Below are 27,435 nucleotides of genomic sequence, written 5' to 3'. Positions count from 1 at the left end.
AGCATTTTCAATACAAGCAAGCTTGCAGTAATAGTATATATTAAGTATATTACTTAAATAAAGACTTAACTTTATCTACTGTAATAGAGAAAATAATTCCCGGCATTTTGGTTTTTTTATCGCTAGTTTACTTTGTAGCATGGGTGAGTAGTATTTTGCCTGTTTCAATTGTAGTCACGAAGGGGGGGGCGAATAAGTCAGGAAACGTACAGACAAGTAAATACATATACATAAATAAAATAAATAAAAAGAGCTCATACTCGTAGCAAGATTTTGCGGACATCTTAAGAAAATTAAGTCCACATGCTAACGTCAATAGCTATAGGCTAAAGGCAAATGATTGAACCAACTTCCTCCTACTTGTTTAATTGTGTTATTTCCATTATCTTCATTTATCTGCCATCTTGGGGTATATTTTTCCCATTGCAGTATTACAATGACAGCAACAACACAGCGAAGTGATTTCGAAATCAGTAGCTGTAGTAGCTATAATAACACCCGCAGAATACCGATGTCTGAAAGCAACCGATGATTGTTGAGTTGAATGCTTGATACTGATTTGAGTAAATATTTCGATAGGTGACCTATACTGGGATTTAACCAATCAGAAACAATTTCTTTTGGAACCGTGCAATTATTGAATAATTGTGCTTCTGCTTTTTAATCAGTTTGTAAGCAAGAAGACCAAATTACCCAACGAAATCAGAACAATGATAACATTTTTTTCTTGGTGCACAAACGAAATTTGCCTTTAGCCTATAGCTATTGACGTTAGCATGTGAACTTAATTTTCTTAAGATATCAGCAAAGTCTTGTTTCTAAATAGTAATATTATGAACAGTGCTCGCCTTGCAAACTAATTCTTATTTCTATTAACGTACATATGGATTTTGCTTTACTCATACTCGTATGGCTATCATCCTGGTTGATTGAACCAACTTCCTCCTGAGTATGAGCTTTTTGTTTTCACAAAGGAATCACCACTTATCAAGGTCCGGAGGCCACATGAGGATAATGGTTAATGAATGTATGGTAGTCAATGGGACAATATCGTAGTAATCGTTAGTAGTGGAAATTTGGTCAATTGGATTACTTAAGGGGACGGCTCATCAAGAACTTGTTCACATTGGACTTGAAGACTGCCGTATTGTAGGCAGTTGGACAGCAGAAAAAAAAGAGTTCCACAGGCGTGCAGTTTATAGAAAAAAGCTTTGTTCATGGAATCTATGTTGAGGTTTAGGCACAGGTAAAGAGTGGAGAAAATTATTGATAGTGGTTTCAGTAGACAAGTGTTTTTCATGAAAGTGAGGCCGAGGGGGACGATAGATTGGAGCTCAGACGAGCACTTGCCATAGAAATAATAAAGAAGAGACAGGCTTGCAACGTTTCTTCTGTGGGAAGGAGGGTGCAGGGAAGAGAAAAGGGCATCCCCCACTAGGGTACAAAGTATATTTTGAACTCTGTCAAAGCAGAATAAGGTGCTTTTAGCAGCTCTTGCCTAAATGTGGCAACAGTACTCCATCCTTAGATGTACTTTGCTCTTATACAGATAGAGAATTTCATCAGCAGTGAGATATCTACTGGAGCAGTAGAATGATCCCACCATTTTTTCCAGCAACCTTGGCAACAAATTTGATGTACGTGTTCCGTTTCAGATCAGGGGTAAAGATCAGACGCAGAAGCTTGTCAAAACATGGAGCCTTCCCAAGAAGAGAGCCAAATACTTTTTTTCTACTTTGTCTAATAGGGAGAGACTGCATCTCAAACAATAACAGTCTAGTTTCGACTATTTTGGTCTAGGGCGCAGGTAATGGCTAATCACTTCCGATTCCAGTACTGAAGAATAATTACTTGTTGGCCTGATCAATTGTCCTTAAATGTTGTCACTTGGGTCTTCAGTTGTCCACCGGACTTTTGAATAAGATTCACTTCTTAAGGACTCTTAATTCCATTTTTCCTTGTCTAAACTCATGGACTTATAATAACCATTTTACTCATCCATATTTATGGAAATATGATATTTTCTTTGTCTTAACTCGAGGACTTTCAATATCAAATTACTTCGTCAAGACATGAATTAATTACTAACACCAGTCGTTTAGTTATTGCACAAAGATGATGAATGAATAATAAATAGGTGTGGAAATAAAACGTCGTCACAAATTTACTTAGAACTATATATATCTCCGAAAGAGCACAAAATACTAGCCTCTCCCTACTGGACAAATTGTAAAAAAAGTATTTCTAATCAAATAAGCCTCACACTGTCTGCCAAGCTACGTTGTGTCGCTATAGTGTTGTATTCCCGTGCATGTTTTAAAAGTACTCCCATGGAATACGTTTTGATGAATTTACATTGCTTATACTCTTCAACGTAAATAGTCTCTACTCAATCGACGAGCAGCAAAATCCCACCCCCTTCACTGCTTGCCTTTGGAATTTCCTTCTTGATTCCTACTTCTTTTACAATACCAGTATGCAGAAATGTAAATGTTATGTGAACAAACACTTTGCTGGCTCACTTCCCACTTAGGCGACAGATTTATGGGGAGTAATCTATGACGATATCTCATTATACTTCAATGATAATATGCCTGGTTTATATTAGACAAATATAAAAAGAAGATAAATTTTCAGAGTGTTGATCAATAAGTGCTTCAGTGCTATCGCACTATGTTTGCATGTGAAGTGTTTAGTGTGTGAATATTGCTATCTCTGTTAGCCCCAGCGTTGGTTTCTGTCATCTTAAATTTCTCTCTGCAATGAATTTAGAATGCCAGGCCAGGTACGTATGTTCAATGATTCTGCTAGCTTTCTTCACTATAAAGTAAGGAAAGTAAAAATTGGACTTTGGGTCAGGAACCTTGTAACTCTTGTGTTCTCTTATTTTGTCCTGTAATTCTCATATTCCCAGAGCAATGTTTCTGACAAAGGGAAAAGAATTGCTGTTTTCTTGGTCAGACTCTATCCATCTAACACTTATAGTTTGTGTGGTGTTTTTTTTTTTATTCACAAAGGAGGCACCACTTATCAAGTCCCGGAAGCCACTCGAGGATGAGGGTTAATGGGTATACATTAGTCAATGGGATTATAGATTGAAGTAGTATTTGTTTCTTTGTAACTCCTTACATCAAGAGGTGGCATGCTTTGTCCTGAGCGATTTCAATAAATAATTACCTATCACATATGGAATCTTTCATAGTGTAGTCTTTGCCTGACGGGAAGCAGAACTTAATCACTGAAACACAATTTTCATGGAATGTTTTATTTACGCATTAATTCAGTCCTCATCAGGAAAGTGTCTTAATTTTACTTGTTTTGCCTTGGGATATATTATGTCATTCAATTTATTTTCGTAATTCATCTGCCCTAGAAACTGGTTTAAAGGAGTGAACTCGTTACCTACATGCAGCATTCATTCAGAATACCTTCAGGATAATAAAAATCGTATTTTAGTGCATAAACAATTCATGGCATTAAGCAAGCGATGTGATTGTAGCGATAATAAATAACTTGTGGAGATAATTTATTTAACATCATGGCTTAGCAGCAAGAGTAAAATTAAATAAGTTAGATCAAATTTGCTGTTATATGTGTTAAATCAATAAAAGAAAAATCAGATTTGTATTCTTGAATTTTTTCTGCCACAATGACAAGGGAGATAATGATGAAATTATATTTAACCAAGGGTGATAATCTCCTAGCATAATCTCTCTTGAAAGTATTTAAAAAAAATAACGGGTGCTTGAGACGGTTATTTCCCTTAATTAACTATGATTTCATACTTATATCCTTTCTCTTTCTCAAAAACAATCAATTAATCAGGTTTCATCTTTCAATTATAAGCGGTTTATAATCATGGTTCATTCTCCAGACGACTTGCTATGAGCTAATTCTTTCATTTATTCATATATATATATATATATATATATATATATATATATATATATTTATATATATTTATATATATATATATATAATTTAAAGGAGATTAGAACAAGAGTCTAAAGAGCAGAGTGTATTTTAATGTAATAGTGAAATTACTAGTTTAATTAAAATACAGGAAAGAAAAAATGCTCGTTGTAATTTAGTAATAATTACTAAATATATATATATATATATATATATATATATATATATATGAAAGACTTAGGTCATATATATCTATACACACACGCACACACACAATCTCTGAAATAGCTACATGGTAAACGGCTGATGATCCCCATTTTCTATTTAACGATTTGAGTTTTTTTGCTTCACCGTTATATAGTTGAATTCTCTCATATAATCGTGGATTTTGAGCAGGAAGTTAGCTTTATGCAAGTTCTAAGTCTGGAATATGTTCAATTGACTTGTTTCGTCCGGGGATTTAAACTGCACTTTTATCTTTATATATATATATATATATATATATATATATATATATAATTCAAAGACTACCGTGTTTGAATATATGGTTAAATATTAGTCTTACTCATTTAGAACTGCTGTAAATTTTCGCCACTAATTTTGCGAGCAAACTTTACACAATTTTTACAGATCCTGGGTCAACTTTCAATTTTCGTTCATTAAAACAAAAGTTATAATAAAATTACTGATGTTCAAAAGTTTTCAGAATAAGTATGGAATGTGAGAGACGGTTTCTTCTGATTACCTGTTGGTTACCCTAGCAAATCTTTCAACATTGATAATTTAGAGACAATTTCTTCTAATTGACTGCCGGTTACCATAGCAACTTTTTCGTCATAATAAATCATAAATCATAGCGGAAATATTGCTCGCATGCCATCTTATTTGGGTTATATAAAGAGAGTAAACAAAAGAGATACTCTTTTGCTTACGACGTTGCCCGTTAATTCTGTTTCTCTCTTTTTTTTTTGCAATGCTAGGGCTGATAATCTTTCACTTACGGCATCACCCTTTAATTTTGTTTCTCTCTTTTTTGATTTAGTCAATTAAGGAATTTGGTAAAAAAAAAAAATTTATAGATTGTTGACAATGTGTGTGATAATGAACACAAAAAATAAAAATTTCAAAGGAAAGCCTGGAAAAATCATGGATTACATCATAGAAAAATGCAAACATAAAAAGTAATATGGTTAAGATTAAACTTAGAAAAGTAATAGGACTAGTTGTTAAAACTGAAAAAATAAAAGACAAGATATTCTAGTAAAAATATAATAAATTTATAACTTCAAATATTGTAGCATTAAGAAATTATATATAATGTTAAGTTGAATTTAAAAAAAAATTATTAATGCTGCAATATTTTAAGTTATAAATTTAATATATTTTTTACTAGAATATCTTGCCCTTTTTTTTCGAGTTTTAACAACTTATCCTTTACTTTTCCATGTTTAAGCTTAACCATATTACTTTTCATGCTTGCATTTTTATTTTGTGTGTGTCTACAAGATGCGTTAAATAAGCTTTCAGACTGTTTTTGCACAGTCATTTAAAATTGTCATAGACTCTTTAAAATTCAGTATATTATTGCAATACATCTTATGAGATGACAGAAAAATGTTTATGCTTTCATGTTCAAATCAACAGCTACAGAAGGAATTGGAATACACCTTACTAAAGATTGACTGTCAAAGCTGCTGAATTTCAAAATCCCATCTTGACGTGAGGAAATTGAAAAAAAAAAAACGATATGTAATAAAATTATGTTTTAAACTTGGAAAACATGTCACAGAAACGTCTGGAATGCTTCAGACTGCTTTTGAGCCATCTGTCAGGAATTGAACATCAGGTTTTGAATGGCATTAGCGATTCAAGGAAGGTAGAGAGTCTGTGAGGGATGATGAGAGGTGTGGAAGGAGTAACGTTTCCAGAACGCCAGATTAGCCAAATAAAGAATTTCATGGATAAGGACCGTCGTGTGTCTATAGAGACAATAAGTGTATAGTTTGATGTCAGTATGCGAACTGTACACACAATTATTTGCTAGGAACTGAAGATGTGGTAGATTTGTGTGAAGTTTATTCCAAGAGTGTTCAAAGAAGATCAGAAAGAAAGACGTTGCCATGGCAGCTAAACGTGGTCGAGCTGATCAATTCAGATCCCACAGTTCTGTAATATTTGCTGTTATCTTGACATATAAGACAACAAAAATACTAATTTGAAGGCTTATTCTATTTTCTGTTAACACTGTGAACATGGTAAGATGACATGGGTATAGCAGTTGTCAAAACACGTGTGTACTGGACTTCGACTCTGTAAACTCTGCCTCATTGTCGTTGAAAAGGGACCAGCGTGCTCTACTTGGATGGTACAATCAGGCAGGTTGTGGAGGAGTCAGTAAGCAGGGTGACTAGGTGTAAGGAAGGGTTAAGGAGTGATAATTGTCTTTTACACTGTAGGGAAGAGGAAGGTTTAATATAGTGCTGAAGAGGATAGTAGTAGTGGTTTTGGTTTTGTGACCTAAATCTTTGGTTAGTACAGTTCTTGATGCTCTGGTGATCTGTGATGAAAGCTGGATCTACGGCTATGACACAAAGACTAAGATACAGAGTTCTCAGTCGAAGCATGCCAGCTCTCTCAGATCCAAGAAGATCAGACAGAGCAGTCCACTCAAAAACATAATGCTTTTTTTTATTTTGACAGCACGAGCATGACCTATATGTACTGGCTTTCCACTGGACAGTCAACAAGGAATACTATGTTGAGATTTTAAGGGAGTTCAGGAAGAGATTACGTTGGAAGAGGCCAGCACTCTTCAAATTGGCTAATGCACTAATCCACAACTCCATTCTTGTCACAGACTATTTGACCAAGATGGACATCAATACAGTTTCTCATCCTCCCTATAGTCCAGATCTTGATTCCTGATACTTTTGATTATTCCATAAACTGAAGGAAAACCTTAGAGACTTTCGTTATGAGACAATTGAGGAGATGAAAGAAGCTGTGGCAAGGGTCATTGGCATGCTCACACAAGAGAACTTTCATGGGGCCTGCCAGAATTTATTAGAATGATACAACAAGTGTATTACAGCCAGAGGAGATTACTTCGAAAGGGACTAGAATTTAATGTGTGTACTATCAACTGATACAAAACAACTCTGGAAACTTATGTAAGGCGCCTCGTGTATATTTCGTCTCACTCTGCACAATTAAGTTTTGGTAAATAAAATTTAGTGCTAATGTATTAAACCGTTACACGTTTAAAAGATGGATTTGAGGCAGTAAAATCTACACAATCGAAATATGGTTTAAAATCTGCCGTTTGCTTTTGTTTTTTTTGTGCATATAAATTATAATTATTTTTAAGCAGACAACAATTTTATTTTAATTTTATCCTTAATTTTTTTTTATTTTAATTGTATTCTTAAAAATTCTAATTGATGTATGTGAAGAAATAATAGCCAAATATTGGATATCAAACCATATTTCGATTGTGTAGGTTTTACCGTCTCAAATTCATCTTTAAAATTGGTAACTCTCTGACAAAAATCATTTTAAAACAAATCAGTTATCTTAGTAGGATCAAACTACAGAGCAGAATGTTATATTTTGGTGCGAGTGTCTAGTTTAAGGTAAGCCAACAATTTTAGATAAAATTGGATGATTATTGAGTCCTACCTTCAAACACAAAAACCTAAGGTAACATTAACTGCATGGTTGTTGTTTTTATTCTTAAATTTTAAAGCCCATATATCATTGGTTAAGTTACATTGAGCATAATCATTATTAGATTTATGACCATTTGGAAATACCAGGCCCTGTATGTTGGATGACGGCAAAACCTCCCTGCAAAATAATAATAATAATAATAATAATAATGCCTTTAGCATATACTTAAGTATAACTTGATAATCTACACAAGTCCTAGGAACATAGATTAGAAAGAACAGTTTCAAATAAGTGATACACCATCCACTGTGATCACTAGGGCTATAACAACAGAATATTCTTTTCATTGTTTTGACTCTCGAGTATATATCCGACACAGTTAATCAACCGAGAACCACATCACTCTATATAAAAGCATATAAGATATCAACGGGTACACACTCGAGGGTCAAAACAATGAAAAGAATGTGCTGTTGTCATAGCCCTAATTATCACGCAATTCCTACCGCTATGTACATAGAAAGCGGATCTCTTAAACCTGACATAGTGATATGGAATAAAAGGAGAAAGTAGAAATCTTAGTAGAAGTCAGTATCTCAATGATGCTGGGTAAAATTGAACTGAGATAGAAAAAATAATGCAATACAAAGACCTTATGTACAACATTTATAGGAGCGAATGAACTCGTGAAAAAAACACTTACCAATGAACTAAGTGCAAAATAGATACAAGCAATTGCGCTTAAAGGGACAGTTAAAATCTTAAAAAGATATCTCGATTAGAATATATGAGATAGCAGGTAAATATCTGGCATCCTACCGGATGCCTCATTCCCAACACAAACAAAATAAGAAAATTGAAAAGGTTGACACAAGGGAAAAACTGCACTCTTGGTAAAAGTTTTGTTCTTAATCATGTAGTGAAGCTCTCTGAAGGGGAGGATTCTATTGTTTTTTATTATTTATTTATGAAATTACATGTGATGTCTATATCAGTCTGTTTGTCCGTCATTAATTGTGATTCTCTTTTATATTTTTCAGACCCACGGAAAACTACAACCAAATCAACTGGCAATCACAAACGTGGTAAGCTGAGAAAAACTTCTTTTTGTAGTTTGTTTTGCCTTGCGTTGGCTTTCTGATGAAACGGTTGACCTTTTAGACTCCTAGACTATGGCCACACAGCATGAATGAATATAAACACAAACAGAAAGGGAAAATAGAAAAACGTAACAAAAAATTAATTTGACAAAAAAAGTAGATAAGAATATATCTAAATGATATTAAAAATAAAATTGAATTCATTAAAATAAAAAAAAGAATTAAAATTAAAAAAAAAATAGCTAGATAAAATCTTGCAATTTGAATTTAGTGATTGGATAAGCATGGAAAAATAAATTAATTAAACAAATTAAGGTTAAATTTTTATACAAATGCTGCTCGGCGCTATTTCAAAACAGCTTATTAGGAGAATCAAATTGAAAGATAACAGTGAAAGAATTCTTCAGACTGCTGATCTCATCTTGTTATTCTCACATTATATCAGTCGATGTAACCTCCGACCTTCTACAGATGTATCTTGTCGAACTTGGCAATTTTTCTATTAAACTCAGGAATCTGCACAGAACTTTTAATGTTTGGAATTACTTAGGACTTAACCTAGTCATGGCTGATGGTACAAGAGCAAGCTACCCCTATGGATTAAATAAGGGTCTTTCGAAATTCAGTGCAATTTTCTAAGACTTACAGAAAGATTTTTTCAGGTCAATAAACTTCAACTGAAGAAGGTTGTAAGGTACATCGATCAACACCTTATGAAAATAACAATTAAGATGGGGATAGTGGTCCAAAGAATCCAAATAATACTAATATGTCAAAAATTCAGAAACAATGTAAGAGGTTCAACTGCAATCTACTTGACAATGAAACTCTTATTTGAATGAAGCTATATTCATATGATAAGCTATATTAATATCATATTATTGCATTAATTATTTGATGTTTTTATTAATAAATACAGTAAGCTAGAGCATATAGTGTTATACATTCTGAATGATCCAAAACATTGTGTTGTGTTAGGTGCTTAATGTGCCTGATACAGATAAATTGAGAACACAAAGGGAAATAACTCTGTTCATAATATACCACAAAAAATAGTCACAAGTCAAAATTTTCATACTGTAAACATGTGTATGTAAGTAATATATGTACTTCAGTGTGCATGTGTGTCGGTTTACCTTTTTATGTTGGTGTGTGTATTGATGTGCTTGAGCTTTTGAAGGCTTGTGTGTGAGGCAGCGAAGATTCCCTTTTACTCCCCCCCCTCTAACCAAAGGTATGGAGAAACCAGAAATGTTGAGCACACTTTCTTAGGTCTTACATAGTTACTTTGGATTCCATCTCTTTCAAGCTTTTGACGCTTTCTTTCCTGGCTTTGAGAGTTTTTAAGTTTGCATTGGCTTGTTAAATTGCCATATACTTATTGGGAGAGAAGCTTGAAACCATTTTAATTGATTGTGCTGGAAATTATAAATATAGGTTTTTATCTGTGGAAGTTGAAGAGTTGCCTCCCTTTTGACGGCTTATAATTCATGGTTATTTTTCAGTGGCATAAGCTTTTTTGAGTAACTTAAGAGTTACTGCCTTTTGTCTATATATAAACACTGTGATTGCATGTACTTACATTCTTCGTCTCGAAATGTAAATAAAAACAGAAGTCTCTCTTTCGTATCTGTGTGTCAAACAAAAACATGTTCACGTGTTAATTTCTTTTTTTGCTGATGTCGACTGCCCTTCACTGTGTGTGTGTCTTATTTAAAGCAAATAGGGTACGTTTTGCTTGATTTTAACTTTAATAATTAACCATCAGGCTGAAAGTATTTTGAGTTAACACGTTGCTGTGAAAATTAACATTATTAATAGAAGTGAAGAAGAGATAGAATTCAAAGAAGTAGAGAAAGAAAAAGGGTAACAATTAGACATTTACTTTTTAGTCTTTGTTCAAATCGCATATCTATGAAGTGTGAGACTGAATATACAAAAGAAAATGTTTTTATTTTGGTTGTTTGTTTAGAGATAGTTGTTATCTCATTTGTGGTATAATATAAAGGCGGCGTCTTTTCCTCTTTGTACATATACTTATATCGAACTATTTTACTGTAACTTACTCTAAAAAAAACTAAATATGATAGTTTTATTTCATCAGTTGTTTTAAAATAGTGCCGAGTAGAATTTAGTTAGGATTTCCATACATTTAATGTTAACCATATAAACTCTAAACAAATAAATTATGACTGAAGAAAATCTCCCAGTATTTTGCTAAGTTTTACTTTTATTTCCTTTAAGTATTATTTTTTTTATTTATATCTTTAGTTTTAAAAAGTGAACTTTTTAAATACTTTCCCTATGTTTGTTTGGTTTGTTGTGTTTTGCCGTGTTCCTTTTATTCTTTTGCAATTGTTGTTTTTGTTGTGTGATAACTTGTTTGTATTTTTTTTTTGTGCATGGATGAAATGTGATATCGGTGTTTAACAATCAGCCCAAACAGGTAGGATAACACAGAAGATAATTGAGAGGGATTTGTCCAGAATAGCATTGCGCCAAGTTTTTTTTTTATACAAGGGAGATAACTCTAAAGGTTCCATTTATTTTTAGCAGGTATAAAATGCCTATACATCCAAGCATCACAGAGAAGTAATTTTCGTGTTGTTCCTCCCATAGAAAAAAATTAGGTAGCATTCAAAAAGCTGTCGTCACGTACGAATTCTCTTACACATTTTTTTTTTTTTTTTTTTTTTTACTGTGGTTGAACATGTTTTCTTCCACAGAATAAATGGTGATTTATCACCAAACTATGGTTTGTGGTTCAAATACGTGCTTTCATACAGAGTGACGTAAAACAGTCATCAAAGTTTCCACATGCATGCGTTTATCTCATCTGTTATACAAACCCCATCACAAAATCATTGTTCATGATTTGAGTCGCCTTATCTTACAAAATGTTGAAACTTAAATCTCAGAAATAGTTTCGATTTTTTTCTTCTTCCTTTTAGTAATAGAATATTCATTGTACAAGGTAATATATTTGCATTTTTAAACAGTTGTTCGAAATATTCTAGTTCAGTACCTTACCGGATACAAACAAATCAATATACTTTACATGTATATTATGCATAATAATTAGAATATAATCATCTAATATACTATTATATATAATAGTATGTATAAACTAATAGCACTTGGACACATTAAGAATGAACAGTAAATAATATTCATCATATTTCCATTATTTATTTGAATTTTATATTATTTTTTGTTGTATATATTATCAAATTAACAATATTGTCAATGAAATTTTAATGTTTTCACCATATATATAACCTGGTGTTCAGTAAAAGTGGCAAAAGTAATTAATAGGTAAAAATTGCACTTTGACACCGGAAAATAGGACCGTTACAGGACTAAGCTCTCATTACTAGTTGAAATAGGGCTAAGCTCCTTACTTTTAAGTTTGGAAAAATCGGTTTGGTTTAATTCAAATTCTGTAGAAGCACCGAAAAGAATGAATATAACGCTTAATTTAATAATTATTTCATCATAATTATTTATGCATAATAATCTGAAAAAAAGTCTAAATAAAATTTTACCGCCTTAAAAAGATTTTTACTTAAAAAGAAAATTTAGGAGGGGAGGGAAGGATCTTCACTCTATTTTAAACTAGCGGAATGAGAGCTTAATCGGCACATCTCAGAAGGTCCCAATTATCGGCTTTCAAAATGCCATTTTTACTTATTTATTTACTTTTGCCATTTTTACCAGTGCCGTTTTTACCGATGCCATTATTACTGGTTACCTAAATTAACATAACTTTAAAACAGTATTAAGCTTATAAAACATATGTAAAAAATACAAATCAAATATGGATTGGCTGTAGTGAAGTAGTCACCGATGTGGACTGACGATCAGGGCGTGTCAAGTTCGAATCCTGGCGGTTCCAAATTTTTTACTTTCACTATAGATTTTGATAACCTTCACATTGTCACTCTAGTGATTACATGACTTTTACAAAAAGAAAAGAAAAAAATACATAGGGGAAACCAATGTTAAACATAATCGAACTGGCTGGTAAGTCACGACTTATACAAACTAACGTTTTCTCTTAACACAGTGAAATGAAGTCTTCATCTTTCTCATGTTCATTTGTAAACAATTTAATAGAAAGCAAATCAAATTGAAAGAAAATCGTTAAATAGTCCATAAATCAGTCTGGTGATTCCATTGGAAACCGATCAATGCAACAGCATGAAGAATGTTAGTACCAATTATCGTTTGCCATACACAATACTAAGAGTTGCAGGTTTTATTATTGGTATTGGTTTGAACTTTTTTTTTTTTTTACAAAGGTTCACCACTTATCAAAGTGCGGGAGCCACTCGAGGATAAGGATTAATGTCTGTATGGATGTCACTAAGATGACAGCATAGTGATCGTTAATGGTGAAAATTGGGTAGAATTTGATTATTTAAAACGACGGCTCAACAAGAACTTGTTTGCATTGCCCTTGAAGATAATCCGGTTGCAGTCAGCTGGAAAACAGGGCAACAGAACAAAGTTCCATAAGCGGGCAGTTGGAAGAAAGAAGATTTGTTTAAGTCATCATAAAATGGATAAAGTATGAAAATCCGATCGAGACACTGGCAGACAATTTATATATATATATATATATATATATATATATATATATATATATATATATATAAATACCTGGTACCTGTCCAATTCACAAGCAGTCTTTAGTTGCATGTATAGCTCGGTCAGGGGAAATGACAACGTGTGTTCTTGCAGTTTTTTTTCAGGGAACTGTTGCCGACTTCCTACATATAGTGCCTAGTGTCCTCAAATCTTCACCCATTTGGTATAGCCTGGGCTAAGTATCGCTTTAGCGATCTAGCAAAAACCTGTGTATGCATGTGATCATGCTGTATATTGTTATGCAAGATGTTTTTAAAGTCTAGACAGATTAGGCTTATTGAATAGTTCACTAATTATCATAGCAACATCGGTTTGCCTTTGTACCTTTTTTGGACAGACTTGAACCATCAGGGTTTTCTATTTTGGAATGACGTGTAATTTTGTCTCTGTTCTATGAAGTGCAATATCGTAGGCATTACCTCCACTTAAGAGGGAGATCGGTTTATTGTTAAGGCATCCTTACCAATGAATACCGACAGGTTCACCAGCCGGGTTTTTCCCCTGCTTTAAAGCCAGCCAAATCTAGGCCATTTTTCTTTTTCATTGCCTCAATTGGAATTCTCTTTTTCCCCCCAACTGGTGACACAACAGACATACCCGAGGTAAGCTCTTTTTTCCCTCATTTTAGTTATTGCTGCTTCTGCTACACTCCCCCCTGATCTCATGATCACAAATGGGGCAGGGGGGCAGTCGTCTCTGTCTGGTACTTCTCCGAAGAACCGGAGGCAGCACTTCCTCCCTGCCATCCTCCTCATCGCCATTATTGCCACCAGTCTGCTCCATAGGCGGTGTTTCACAATCAGGGCAGGGGGGCAGTATTCGTTTCTGTCGGGTACTCCTTCGTAGAGGCAAGATGGGTGGTCCTTCCTCCGCTTCTTCAGTATGTACATTATATGGCTCAAAATCCTCTTCGTCGTCCTGCATCATACTCTCTGTCTTTTCAGAAGACATCATACTGTCTGAGTCTCCCTCTTCCTCCGATGTAACAACATAATGGCGAGGGAGCAAATCCTTCACGTGACGAGGCACACCGTCCACCAAAATTGACTGAGGGCTGATCACCTTGGTCACCTCACCCTTGCCGAACCTTGTGGTACATCGATTTTGCGGTCTTCTGACCCATACGCGATCTTCAACCTGGTAAAAGCTGTTCTTGGGACCTGGGTTTATCTATTTGCTTCCCCACTGAGCAAATTAGGCACAAGGCCGTTTTTTTATGTGGAGATGGAGGGAGGGGGGAGGGAAAGGGGGATCCTGCTCCGGAGAGGTGGGAAATGGGAGCTGGATGGTAACTGTGGTCGTAGGGTGATCCCTACCTTGACCAAGTTCGGATATGTGGGGTTACCCCCACATATGGTCTTTGCTAGTCATAGCTGGTCTTTGCTAGTCTTAGCTTGCAGTATCTGTCGGAACAGATACTACACTTTGAGATATTAAATCTTTTATTCATGTTAAAAAAATACAGTAAAATTAACGGTGAACAAAAAACTTAGGCACATGGCCAACTCAAAAGGGGGGATTTTGGGGGTCGTTGGTCATCCTTGTCGCTCCAGAACTAAACAAAGTCAAAAGTTTCTCCCAGCTAGTATCTTCTTTCACCATAATACCGCATTCACCCTTTCATCTTGGGGGACGTCCTAGTAACTCCCAATTTTTAAAACATTTTTTATTGACGTGTAAAAACAAAAAAGATAACAATAAAATGGTAACAATAATTCATTTGTGTCGAGGGAGGGGGAAGAAAAAAACAAAAGGTGATTAGTAGGACCCTCCCAACCCCGTCTAGTTGATAGACTGCCCGTTCCACTAGGTTTGTAAAAGGAACCTCGCTTCTGCGGGTCAGTCTCTAGGTGGGGATGCCCTCTAGATGGGGGTGAATGGAGAAAAGAAAATTTTGTGGGTAAGGGATGGAGGTTAGTTTGTATTTCTTTTTCTCCAAGATGGGTAAAATTTAGAGGAAGGGGTGAAAAACAAAAATTGCAGGTAAGAGGGGATGGGGATCTTGGAGGCTTCCTAATCGGGGAGGGATGGAACACACACTCAGCTAGCTGAGAGACTACTTGTTTAATTTAACTTTACAGAACTGCGCGTTCCACACCTAGGCGGGGAACACGTATTCGAATTTGGCTCCTCTTCGTACACACAGACTTGCCACATGTATCCATCTTCTGTCAAATGCCGCGCGATGCAGCCTTCTTCTATCACATCTGATCTTCACCCGTAGTTGGTGTTTAAAGAACGCGATCAGATCTTGATCAGAAAAAGACAACACCCCCCGGCAACCTTGCAGACGCGACGTCCAAATCACCATTCTCGCCACGGCCAGAATCGTAACGTAGACCATTTGTCTTTCCCGGTCCCACGGCGGCCTCACGTTGTCCACAACATTGGATACAGTAATTGGGCGAGGATGCTCAGGATCGATGCGAGCCGTCACCCCACTGACATACGACCAGTACTGGCGGAGTTCGCGGCAATCAAAGAAAGCGTGATCCGTAGTTTCCACAGCCGTTGTCCCACAACGGGGACAATCGGGCGACTCCAGAAACCCAGAACTGCATTGTATGTTGTTGAGTGGAAGTGCATTTCGGGCCAATCGCCAGGTCAGAGAGAACTCCGAATTGTTCAGATGACTCGAACCTGGCGCCCAGCTCCACGCGGAGCGGATCTCACTCTGCTGCCACCCCAAACGCGCGCATAGCGGGTCGTCAGCGGCCTCCCTCACTAGATCCCTGTGGAGTTCCCTACGGGTAGCAGTCACAAGGTCACTGGACCTTGGTAGTCGTTTTAGCGCGGCTCGGCACTCTTTCATGTAGGCAGATTCTCCCCGCGGCCTGCGACGGCTCTCGATGGAAGGGTCGAGAACGAGGTCGGGGAAGGCGGCAGTAACCACGGGGTGCCACGGTTGGTCCTCCTGCATATAGTTGCTCAGGAAGGCCAGTCTCTCAGCATCTCGATGACACTTCAAGTCCGGCATTCCCAAGCCTCCCTCACACGGACGTTGAATACAGACCTGTCTGCTCACCCAGTGTCTTCCTCTGTCCCAAAGGAGCGAGGACAAGAGTTCGACGAGAGCTTTTAGGTGTTGTGCAGGCAGGGGAAGTACGGCCAGTCGGTAAAGGATGAGAGGAAAGACGTAAGTGGCGCACGCCTCAGCTCTACCCTTTAAGGAAAGTTTCCTAGGAAGCCACGAGCTGACTGCAGCCTCCACCTTTGACCGTACCTCCAACCAATTCTTGTCAAGCTGGAGACCCGGTCCGAACCACACGCCGAGGATCCGGACCGGGCCATCTGTCCAGCTGAAGGGCGCAGGGAGGTTTGCGTTGCCACTCCATGCGCCCAACCGCAGTCCTACCGACTTGTTGCGGTTTATCTTGGCCCCTGTAATTCTTTCGTACTGTGTGAGTGCCTCCGACACGACCTCAATGTCTCTGGAGCCCGACACGAAGATCGTGACATCATCGGCGAACGCGGATACCTTGGCAGCTGAGCCGCCAGGCAGAGCCATTCCGCGCAGGGCCGAATTTGCCTCCCCATGTCTCAGCTTGCGGAGAAGAGGCTCCAAAGCCAGGACATAAAGCAGGGGCGACAGCGGACAACCCTGACGAACCGACCGAGAGATAACAAAGGGTTTCGAGCGCTTTCCGTTCACTTGCACGACAGCCATGGGCTGCCGATACATTATGGAGATCCACTTGCAAAAGTCCGGTTTAAAACCGGCGGCCTCTAAGACAGATGCCAGGAAACGATGGTCGACCCTATCGAAAGCTTTGGACTGATCTAAGTTTATCAGCGCGGCTTCTGTGTCGTCATCTATTCCCCCCTCTAGGATCATGCGGATCAGGTGCAAGTTGTTCTGAATCGATCTCCCCTTCACAGCGTAGTTCTGTTCCGGTTCAACCAACTCGTCGATAACAACCTGCAGCCGATTCGACAGGACCTTGGCCAAAATCTTCAACTCTGTGTTTAGCAGAGTTATGGGCCTGTAGTCATCTAACTCTTCCCCTCCATGCCCGTCACCTTTCTTCAGCAATGTGATCACTCCCTTGGTCACCTGCCCTGGGATGGATCCCTGAGCAAACCAATGGTTGAACATATCCGTCAGAAGAGGCAGAAACATGGGCGACAGCCTCAAGTACAGTTCGTATGGCAGACCATCAAGTCCTGGCGATCTGTCACAGCTGACCTGCTTCAGCGCAGTAAAGACCTCCTGCTCCGTCACCCGGCCCTCGCAACCAGCCGCTCTAGCCGCCTCGAGGCGGGGAGAGTCGGCCAAATAGTCGCTAAACTCAAGGACCGGAAGATCGGGCTGCTGCGTAAAACGCTCCTCGAAATGTTCTCGAAACCCCTCGCAGATCTCCCGAGTCGATTCCAGGGTGCGTCCATTCGGATGTTTGATTTTTGCAATATATTTGTCCGAGCCACGCCTAGAAACCTCACGGCGCACGTCTGCATCAGAATTGACTGCTTCGTTGCCTATCTTTCTAAGCCTAGCTCTAACTACTTGGCCTTCGTAACGCTCGCTAGTCTCGCGTAGAAGGTCCTGCTTAGCTAGTTCCTGACTAACCCTATCACCCTCCCCGGTAGCCTGGGCTAGTTTCTGCTCTAGCTTCTTCTTCGTCTTGGCCTTATCTAGTGCGAGGCGCTGGGCATACTTGACGGAGAAGCTTCTGATCTTGGCTTTGAGACCTAACCACCACTTACTCCCGGTAACCGCCCCCACTAGTGCCTTTTTAATCAATTCTCTTAACTGATCTTGGAAGTCTTGTCTCTCCAGAAGGGAGGTGTTTAACTTCCAGTACCCCGCTAACTTAGGCCTATTTCCTAGCTTCAGCCGGGCCATAACTAATTTATGGTCCGTCTGGCCTAGCCAAGTGAACGTGGGACAAGATAAGAAGTCTACTTCGCCTCTCCTAACTAACATCCTGTCCAAATAAGTATTTGGATAGGAGGAAACACTATTGGTCCACGTCCACATCTCCCGCCCTGGATGCTCGACCCGAAACCTGTCGACCAGACCGCATCTAGCCATCAGATCAGCCAGGCTGGACTCGCACCTCTCCGATCCTCTAGCTCCGCCTCCTACCTTATCTATGTCGGGGTCTAAGATGGAATTCCAATCCCCCATTAGCACTACCCGCTTCCGACAATCTACAAACGCGTCAAGCTGACTGAAGAATGAGACCCTCTCACGAGCGGTGCTGGGCGCATGAACCGCAATCACCCGAAACACAGAATCTTTTACGGCAACATCGGCCACAACCAGCCTACCCACTGCATCTCTATGGACAACGTCGACCGTCGCCGACAGGGTACGTTTAACCAGCACGGAAACTCCCTTCCCCCGCGGGCTGCCATATGCTGAGAAAACCTCAAAGTCTCGGGCCAGCACCTGACAGTCCACAGAGGAAACGAAATGCGTCTCCTGAATCGCAGCGACATCCACTCCCAGGGACAAGAGGTCGTGCCGGAGGCGAGCCGCCCGGCCCGATGATCTCAAGCCCCTCGCATTCAGACTAGCCAAATTCAAAGCCATGGTACCTACCTTAAGGTGTGTTACACTCAGCTCCGAAGTCAGCCGGGGAAAGGACACCGACGTTGTGTGCAATGCTCAAGGTGGTCAGGTTTTTCATGTCCTGACCTTCTCTCACAATGCCGCCGACATCCAAAGGGTAGGTCAATTTAAGGGCCCTATAGAGTGACGGATGGACCAACACTGGGACCCTTCCCTTGCATTGTTTTGACAGTTCATCAAGAGAAGGGTCATTTTTTTTAACCAGTTCAATTCCCGGAAACGCCCCTTCAGCGGCCTGCAGCCTTGTCCACAAGTTGGTCTTGCAGGCCTCTGGAGTTCTGACAAAGGTTATTAGGAGTGGGGCGTCCGGGAAATTTGAGGGGATATTTACATCTTTCCCCTCTATCTGTTTGTAATCGAGCAGAGGTTTTAAGTTTTTCCTCTGCCGATGGGAAATGTCTGTGGCCACAGATAGAGGGTCTACATAACATAGTTCCTCAGGGGCAAGGACCTTTGGTCTGCAAGAGGCAGAGGAGTCTCTCCTCTCCCTCGGTTCATTCTTTTCATTTTCTTTTTGGGGTAGTGGCTCAGTTTGCCTTGGTGTGGGGACGGGTGTTTGTGTGGTGCCTGGTGTTGGTGTTGGTGTTGGTGCAGTGTTTGGTGTTGGTGCGGTGTCTGGTGTTGGTGTTGGTGCGGTGTCTGGTGTTGGTGTGGTGTCTCGTGTTGGTGCGGTGTCTGGTGTTAGTGCGGTGTCTGGTGTTGGTGCGGTGTCTGGTGTTGTTGCAGTGTGTGGTTTGGGGGTGGAAGTGGATTTTGTTGTTAGGGGTGGTGTATGTTCACAGGGAGTGGGGGCCACCTTTTCTTCCTCTTTTCTTCTTTTGTTTTTCTTTTTCATTCTTTCGAATGAACCGGGGAGAGGTGAGGTTGAGTTCCTCTCCCTCTCACTTGCGGATTCATCCTCAGAGGAGCAGTCTTTTCTCCGCTTGATCCCCGTCTCGATTGGTGTGGGGACCGTTGGTTGTGTCTGCTCCTCTATTTGCTGCTGCAGCTGTTTTTGTTGTTGCTGCTCTCGCTGGTGTCGTTGCTGCTGCTTCTGCTGCACTTGCTGATTTTGCTGTTGCAGTAGTTGCTGCTGCAGTTGTTTCCGCGGCATTGGCTGCGGTGGCTGTTGTTGTTTCTGCATTTGCAGAGGCTCCTGCCTCGATTTTTGGGCTGGTGGTGGGACGGTGGCAGAAGGGATTAAGTGTTTCCGCTTTTGTCTCACTACCGTGCTCCATTCTTCCCCCTTGGCCTCCTGGGTGGTTTGAGTTTTCCTTGGAGCTGGGGTTGGTGCTGCAGTTGCAGGGGTTGTTGCCGCCTGTTTTGGTGCGGGCGTTGTCTCAGTGGATGTGACCGCCTTTTGGGTTATTGGATTAGGGGTTACCCTTTGGGGGCAACTCCTAGCCATGTGGCCCTGCTTTTGGCAGAACCAACAGTGTGGACGACGGCCCTCCACCACTACCGTTATGCTGGCGTCTTTGTATGTCAGCAGCGGTGGTATTGCCTGAAAACCTTTCCTCTTCAGCCTCATTGCTATTGTGTAGCAGCCCAGGTGAGTCCCAGTTTTTGACCGTATTGGGGTCACCTGTTCTACCTCACCGTACTGGCTGAAGAGGCATCCTAATACTTCCGCAGGTATTTGGGTTGGCACATTAAATACCTGCACCCGAGTCCTTCTCTTGCCCTGGTATTCAGGTGTTAGTTTGACTCTCCCATGCTTTATTTCTTGGAGGGAGAGTCTCTCTGCATCTTCCTTGGTGGGTAGGAGGATGTCCCACATGGCGTAGCTCCTCTGGTACAGGTATAATACCGGGATATTTAGCTTATGTAGGAGCCCTGCCATGTCTTCCTTTTTCATCCCTAGGAGGCGGTTTTCCGGCATATCCGAGATGATGAGGGAGAGCACTCTGTCTTCGATTGCCTCCCAAGCGCCTGGCACTGGTTTAATTTCTGCCCCCTCTATGTATTGTCTGTACTTGGTCAAGTACAAGTCTTTATACTCTTGAGGGGACAGTTGCTTCTCTACAGTCTTCCCCCATGCCAACCCTCTTGTTGGTGTTGGATCTTTGGTGAGGTTGGACTGTTTTTGCTGTTCCTTGGCGGAAGGGTTGCTATTTTGAGGGGCATTTCCCTTTCCGCTTTCCTTTGGGACCGACTCTCCCTGCTCTATACTTCTTCCAGGAAATACTTCCCTTTTTGGGGAGTCGGCCTCCTGGGGAGCATTGTCCTTGGGAGCTTTTGCCCCTTTTGTTTTGGGGAGGTTTAGGCTGTATGCCCCCTCGTTTTCTTGATTTGCTCCCCTTTTGGGGCAGTAGCCCTCCTGGGGAGCACTGGCTCTCTTATCGTCCTTTGGGGCTACTGCCTCTTGATTTTTGTTGTCAGAGCGGGATGCCCTGTCCAACATTGTTTTTTCTCCCCTTTGTGGGGAGTCGCCCTCTTGGGGAGCTGCTGGTGAGTTTTCTCCCTTCTGGGGGGCGTCCTTCGGTTTCGTGTCCGGGCGGTATGCCCCGTTGCTTTTTGCTTCCCCTGTTGGGGAGCCGTCCTCTTGGGGAGCAGTTTTTCTTGTGGTAGCCTCCTGGCTGGGGGTATCTGTATTGGTGGTCCCCGGGCTGGGGGTGTCCATTTTTGAAAAAAGCTCTCTCTCTTCTGTATAATTCACCAAAATGAGTGACGTGGAGTCGGCGTCCAAATTGGGAGCCGACTTTGGCGCCAAAAAGAAGTGGCGCCAAAGGCGGCAAGAGGGGAGATAGAACTGAGAGAGGGAGTGGGAGGTTAGTGGAGGGAAGAGAGAAAGTGTTTCCGACCCTCCCTCGCGGGAAGGTCGTAAATTATCAGCTCGGATCCCCCCCCGTGGGGGAGGGGGGAGAGCAGAGAAAGACAGACAAAGTGGGGGTGCGGACAGAACGCTACCCAACAAGCTCTCCGGGCACGAGAATGTGTCGCCAGAACACGACTGCCTATCGCTGTGTATGTATCAGAGAACAGATACTACACTTTGATCTTGTCACGAGGGCCGAGAACTTTGATCTTGGCACCCCCGTGCCGCCGAAGCGGTTTGGGGGTTCTTGGGACCTGGGTTTATCTATTTGCTTCCCCACTGAGCAAATTAGGCACAAGGCCGTTTTTTTATGTGGAGATGGAGGGAGGGGGGAGGGAAAGGGGGATCCTGCTCCCGAGAGGTGGGAAATGGGAGCTGGATGGTAACTGTGGTCGTAGGGTGATCCCTACCTTGACCAAGTTCGGATATGCGGGGTTACCCCCACATATGGTCTTTGCTAGTCATAGCTGGTCTTTGCTAGTCTTAGCTTGCAGCATCTGTCGGAACAGATACTACACTTTGATCTTTGCACCCCCGTGCCGCCGAAGCGGTTTGGGGGTTCTTGGGACCTGGGTTTACTTATTTGCTTCCCCACTGAGCAAATTAGGCACAAGGCCGTTTTTTTATGTGGAGATGGAGGGAGGGGGGAGGGAAAGGGGGATCCTGCTCCCGAGAGGTGGGAAATGGGAGCTGGATGGTAACTGTGGTCGTAGGGTGATCCCTACCTTGACCAAGTTCGGATATGTGGGGTTACCCCCACATATGGTCTTTGCTAGTCATAGCTGGTCTTTGCTAGTCTTAGCTTGCAGTATCTGTCGGAACAGATACTACACTTTGAGATATTAAATCTTTTATTCATGTTAAAAAAATACAGAAAAAAAATCAACGATGAACAAAAAACTTAGGCACATGGCCAACTCAAAAGGGGGGATTTTGGGGGTCGTTGGTCATCCTTGTCACTCCAGAACTAAACAAAGTCAAAAGTTTCTCCCAGCTAGTATCTTCTTTCACCATAATACCGCATTCACCCTTTCATATTGGGGGACGTCCTAGTAACTCCCAATTTTTAAAACATTTTTTATTGACGTGTAAAAACAAAAAAGATAACAATAAAATGGTAACAATAATTTATTTGTGTCGAGGGAGGGGGAAGAAAAAAACAAAAGGTGATTAGTAGGACCCTCCCAACCCCGTCTAGTTGATAGACTGCCCGTTCCACTAGGTTTGTAAAAGGAACCTCGCTTCTGCGGGTCAGTCTCTAGGTGGGGATGCCCTCTAGATGGGGGTGAATGGAGAAAAGAAAATTTTGTGGGTAAGGGATGGAGGTTAGTTTGTATTTCTTTTTCTCCAAGATGGGTAAAATTTAGAGGAAGGGGTGAAAACAAAAATTGCAGGTAAGAGGGGATGGGGATCTTGGAGGCTTCCTAATCGGGGAGGGATGGAACACACACTCAGCTAGCTGAGAGACTACTTGTTTAATTTAACTTTACAGAACTGCGCGTTCCACACCTAGGCGGGGAACACGTATTCAAATTTGGCTCCTCTTCGTACACACAGACTTGCCACATGTATCCATCTTCTGTCAAATGCCGCGCGATGCAGCCTTCTTCTATCACATCTGATCTTCACCCGTAGTTGGTGTTTAAAGAACGCGATCAGATCTTGATCAGAAAAAGACAACACCCCCCGGCAACCTTGCAGACGCGACGTCCAAATCACCATTCTCGCCACGGCCAGAATCGTAACGTAGACCATTTGTCTTTCCCGGTCCCACGGCGGCCTCACGTTGTCCACAACATTGGATACAGTAATTGGGCGAGGATGCTCAGGATCGATGCGAGCCGTCACCCCACTGACATACGACCAGTACTGGCGGAGTTCGCGGCAATCGAAGAAAGCGTGATCCGTAGTTTCCACAGCCGTTGTCCCACAACGGGGACAATCAGGCGACTCCAGAAACCCAGAACTGCATTGTATGTTGTTGAGTGGAAGTGCATTTCGGGCCAATCGCCAGGTCAGAGAGAACTCCGAATTGTTCAGATGACTCGAACCTGGCGCCCAGCTCCACGCGGAGCGGATCTCACTCTGCTGCCACCCCAAACGCGCGCATAGCGGGTCGTCAGCGGCCTCCTTCACTAGATCCCTGTGGAGTTCCCTACGGGTAGCAGTCACAAGGTCACTGGACCTTGGTAGTCGTTTTAGCGCGGCTCGGCACTCTTTCATGTAGGCAGATTCTCCCCGCGGCCTGCGACGGCTCTCGATGGAAGGGTCGAGAACGAGGTCGGGGAAGGCGGCAGTAACCACGGGGTGCCACGGTTGGTCCTCCTGCATATAGTGGCTCAGGAAGGCCAGCCTCTCAGCATCTCGATGACACTTCAAGTCCGGCATTCCCAAGCCTCCCTCACACGGACGTTGAATACAGACCTGTCTGCTCACCCAGTGTCTTCCTCTGTCCCAAAGGAGCGAGGACAAGAGTTCGACAAGAGCTTTTAGGTGTTGTGCAGGCAGGGGAAGTACGGCCAGTCGGTAAAGGATGAGAGGAAAGACGTAAGTGGCGCACGCCTCAGCTCTACCCTTTAAGGAAAGTTTCCTAGGAAGCCACGAATTGACTGCAGCCTCCACCTTTGACCGTACCTCCAACCAATTCTTGTCAAGCTGGAGACCCGGTCCGAACCACACGCCGAGGATCCGGACCGGGCCATCTGTCCAGCTGAAGGGCGCAGGGAGGTTTGCGTTTCCACTCCATGCGCCCAACCGCAGTCCTACCGACTTGTTGCGGTTTATCTTGGCCCCTGTAATTCTTTCGTACTGTGTGAGTGCCTCCGACACGACCTCAATGTCTCTGAAGCCCGACACGAAGATCGTGACATCATCGGCGAACGCGGATACCTTGGCAGCTGAGCCGCCAGGCAGAGCCATTCCGCGCAGGGCCGAATTTGCCTCCCCATGTCTCAGCTTGCGGAGAAGAGGCTCCAAAGCCAGGACATAAAGCAGGGGCGACAGCGGACAACCCTGACGAACCGACCGAGAGATAACAAAGGGTTTCGAGCGCTTTCCGTTCACTTGCACGACAGCCATGGGCTGTCGATACATTATGGAGATCCACTTGCAAAAGTCCGGTTTAAAACCGGCGGCCTCTAAGACAGATGCCAGGAAACGATGGTCGACCCTATCGAAAGCTTTGGACTGATCTAAGTTTATCAGCGCGGCTTCCGTGTCGTCATCTATTCCCCCCTCTAGGATCATGCGGATCAGGTGCAAGTTGTTCTGAATCGATCTCCCCTTCACAGCGTAGTTCTGTTCCGGTTCAACCAACTCGTCGATAACAACCTGCAGCCGATTCGACAGGACCTTGGCCAAAATCTTCAACTCTGTGTTTAGCAGAGTTATGGGCCTGTAGTCGTCTAACTCTTCCCCTCCATGCCCGTCACCTTTCTTCAGCAATGTGATCACTCCCTTGGTCACCTGCCCTGGGATGGATCCCTGAGCAAACCAATGGTTGAACATATCCGTCAGAAGAGGCAGAAACATGGGCGACAGCCTCAAGTACAGTTCGTATGGCAGACCATCAAGTCCTGGCGATCTGTCACAGCTGACCTGCTTCAGCGCAGTAAAGACCTCCCGCTCCGTCACCCGGCCCTCGCAACCAGCCGCTCTAGCCGCCTCGAGGCGGGGAGAGTCGGCCAAATAGTCGCTAAACTCAAGGACCGGAAGATCGGGCTGCTGCGTAAAACGCTCCTCGAAATGTTCTCGAAACCCCTCGCAGATCTCCCGAGTCGATTCCAGGGTTCGTCCATTCGGATGTTTGATTTTTGCAATGTATTTGTCCGAGCCACGCCTAGAAACCTCACGGCGCACGTCTGCATCAGAATTGACTGCTTCGTTGCCTATCTTTCTAAGCCTAGCTCTAACTACTTGGCCTTCGTAACGCTTGCTAGTCTCGCGTAGAAGGTCCTGCTTAGCTAGTTCCTGACTAACCCTATCACCCTCCCCCGTAGCCTGGGCTAGTTTCTGCTCTAGCTTCTTCTTCGTCTTGGCCTTATCTAGTGCGAGGCGCTGGGCATACTTGACGGAGAAGCTTCTGATCTTGGCTTTGAGACCTAACCACCACTTACTCCCGGTAACCGCCCCCACTAGTGCCTTTTTAATCAATTCTCTTAACTGATCTTGGAAGTCTTGTATCTCCAGAAGGGAGGTGTTTAACTTCCAGTACCCCGCTAACTTAGGCCTATTTCCTAGCTTCAGCCGGGCCATAACTAATTTATGGTCCGTCTGGCCTAGCCAAGTGAACGTGGGACAAGATAAGAAGTCTACTTCGCCTCTCCTAACTAACATCCTGTCCAAATAAGTATTTGGATAGGAGGAAACACTATTGGTCCACGTCCACATCTCCCGCCCTGGATGCTCGACCCGAAACCTGTCGACCAGACCGCATCTAGCCATCAGATCAGCCAGGCTGGACTCGCACCTCTCCGATCCTCTAGCTCCGCCTCCTACCTTATCTATGTCGGGGTCTAAGATGGAATTCCAATCCCCCATTAGCACTACCCGCTTCCGACAATCTACAAACGCGTCAAGCTGACTGAAGAATGAGACCCTCTCACGAGCGGTGCTGGGCGCATGAACCGCAATCACCCGAAACACAGAATCTTTTACGGCAACATCGGCCACAACCAGCCTACCCACTGCATCTCTATGGACAACGTCGACCGTCGCCGACAGGGTACGTTTAACCAGCACGGAAACTCCCTTCCCCCGCGGGCTGCCATATGCTGAGAAAACCTCAAAGTCTCGGGCCAGCACCTGACAGTCCACAGAGGAAACGAAATGCGTCTCCTGAATCGCAGCGACATCCACTCCCAGGGACAAGAGGTCGTGCCGGAGGCGAGCCGCCCGGCCCGATGATCTCAAGCCCCTCGCATTCAGACTAGCCAAATTCAAAGCCATGGTACCTACCTTAAGGTGTGTTACACTCAGCTCCGAAGTCAGCCGGGGAAAGGACACCGACGTTGTGTGCAATGCTCAAGGTGGTCAGGTTTTTCATGTCCTGACCTTCTCTCACAATGCCGCCGACATCCAAAGGGTAAGTCAATTTAAGGGCCCTGTAGAGTGACGGATGGACCAACACTGGGACCCTTCCCTTGCATTGTTTTGCGAGTTCCTCAAGGGAAGGGTCATTTTTCCTAATCAGTTCAATTCCCGGACCAGCCCCTTCAGCGGCTTCCAGCATTGTCCACACGTTGGTTTTGCAGGCCTCAGGAAGCCTGACGAAAGTTGTTAGCCGTGGGGCGTCCGGGAAATTAGAGGGGACATTAACGTCTTTTCCCCCTATCTGTTGGCAGTCCAGCAGAGGTTTTAAATTTTTTCTCTGCCGGTGTGGTACGCCCATTGCCACAGACAGGGGGTCTACAGAACAAAGTTCCTCTCTCGTTTCGAGGGCGAGAGTCCCTGTTGGAGTGAGTCCGTAAGTGGGAGAATCTGAAGGGTCTCTCCCCCTCCCGGGTTCATTCTTTTCTTTCTGGGATGGCGGCTCAATTTGCATTGGTGTGGGGACGAGTGTCTGTGTGGTGTCTGGTGTTGGTGTTGGTGCGGTGTCTGGTGTTGGTGTGATGTCTGGTGTTGGTGTTGGTGCGGTGTCTGGTGTTGGTGTTGGTGCAGTGTCTGGTGTTGGTGTTGGTGCAGTGTCTGGTGTTGGTGCAGTGTCTGGTGTTGGTGCAGTGTCTGGTGTTGGT

The 27,435-nt window shown here is 42.5% G+C and overlaps 1 protein-coding gene across 1 annotated transcript in view; it reads left to right on the top strand.

Annotated features, from left to right (window-relative positions):
* Nucleotides 1-27,435, top strand: part of LOC145269267 (uncharacterized) — a 700,568-nt gene that overhangs the window by 376,917 nt on the left and 296,216 nt on the right. The window contains exon 5 of the mRNA XM_080124922.1: nt 8,622-8,666. Coding sequence (XP_079981048.1) covers nt 8,622-8,666 — 45 coding nt within the window. The remainder of the gene's footprint in view (nt 1-8,621; nt 8,667-27,435) is intronic.

The sequence above is a fragment of the Euprymna scolopes genome, chromosome 4 (genome assembly GCF_053919585.1).
Source record: "Euprymna scolopes isolate OS-2025 chromosome 4, ASM5391958v1, whole genome shotgun sequence".
Classification (NCBI taxonomy): Eukaryota; Metazoa; Mollusca; class Cephalopoda; order Sepiida; family Sepiolidae; genus Euprymna; species Euprymna scolopes.
Note: the sequence above shows the minus strand (reverse complement) of the source record. Positions and strands in the feature narration are given on the sequence as shown.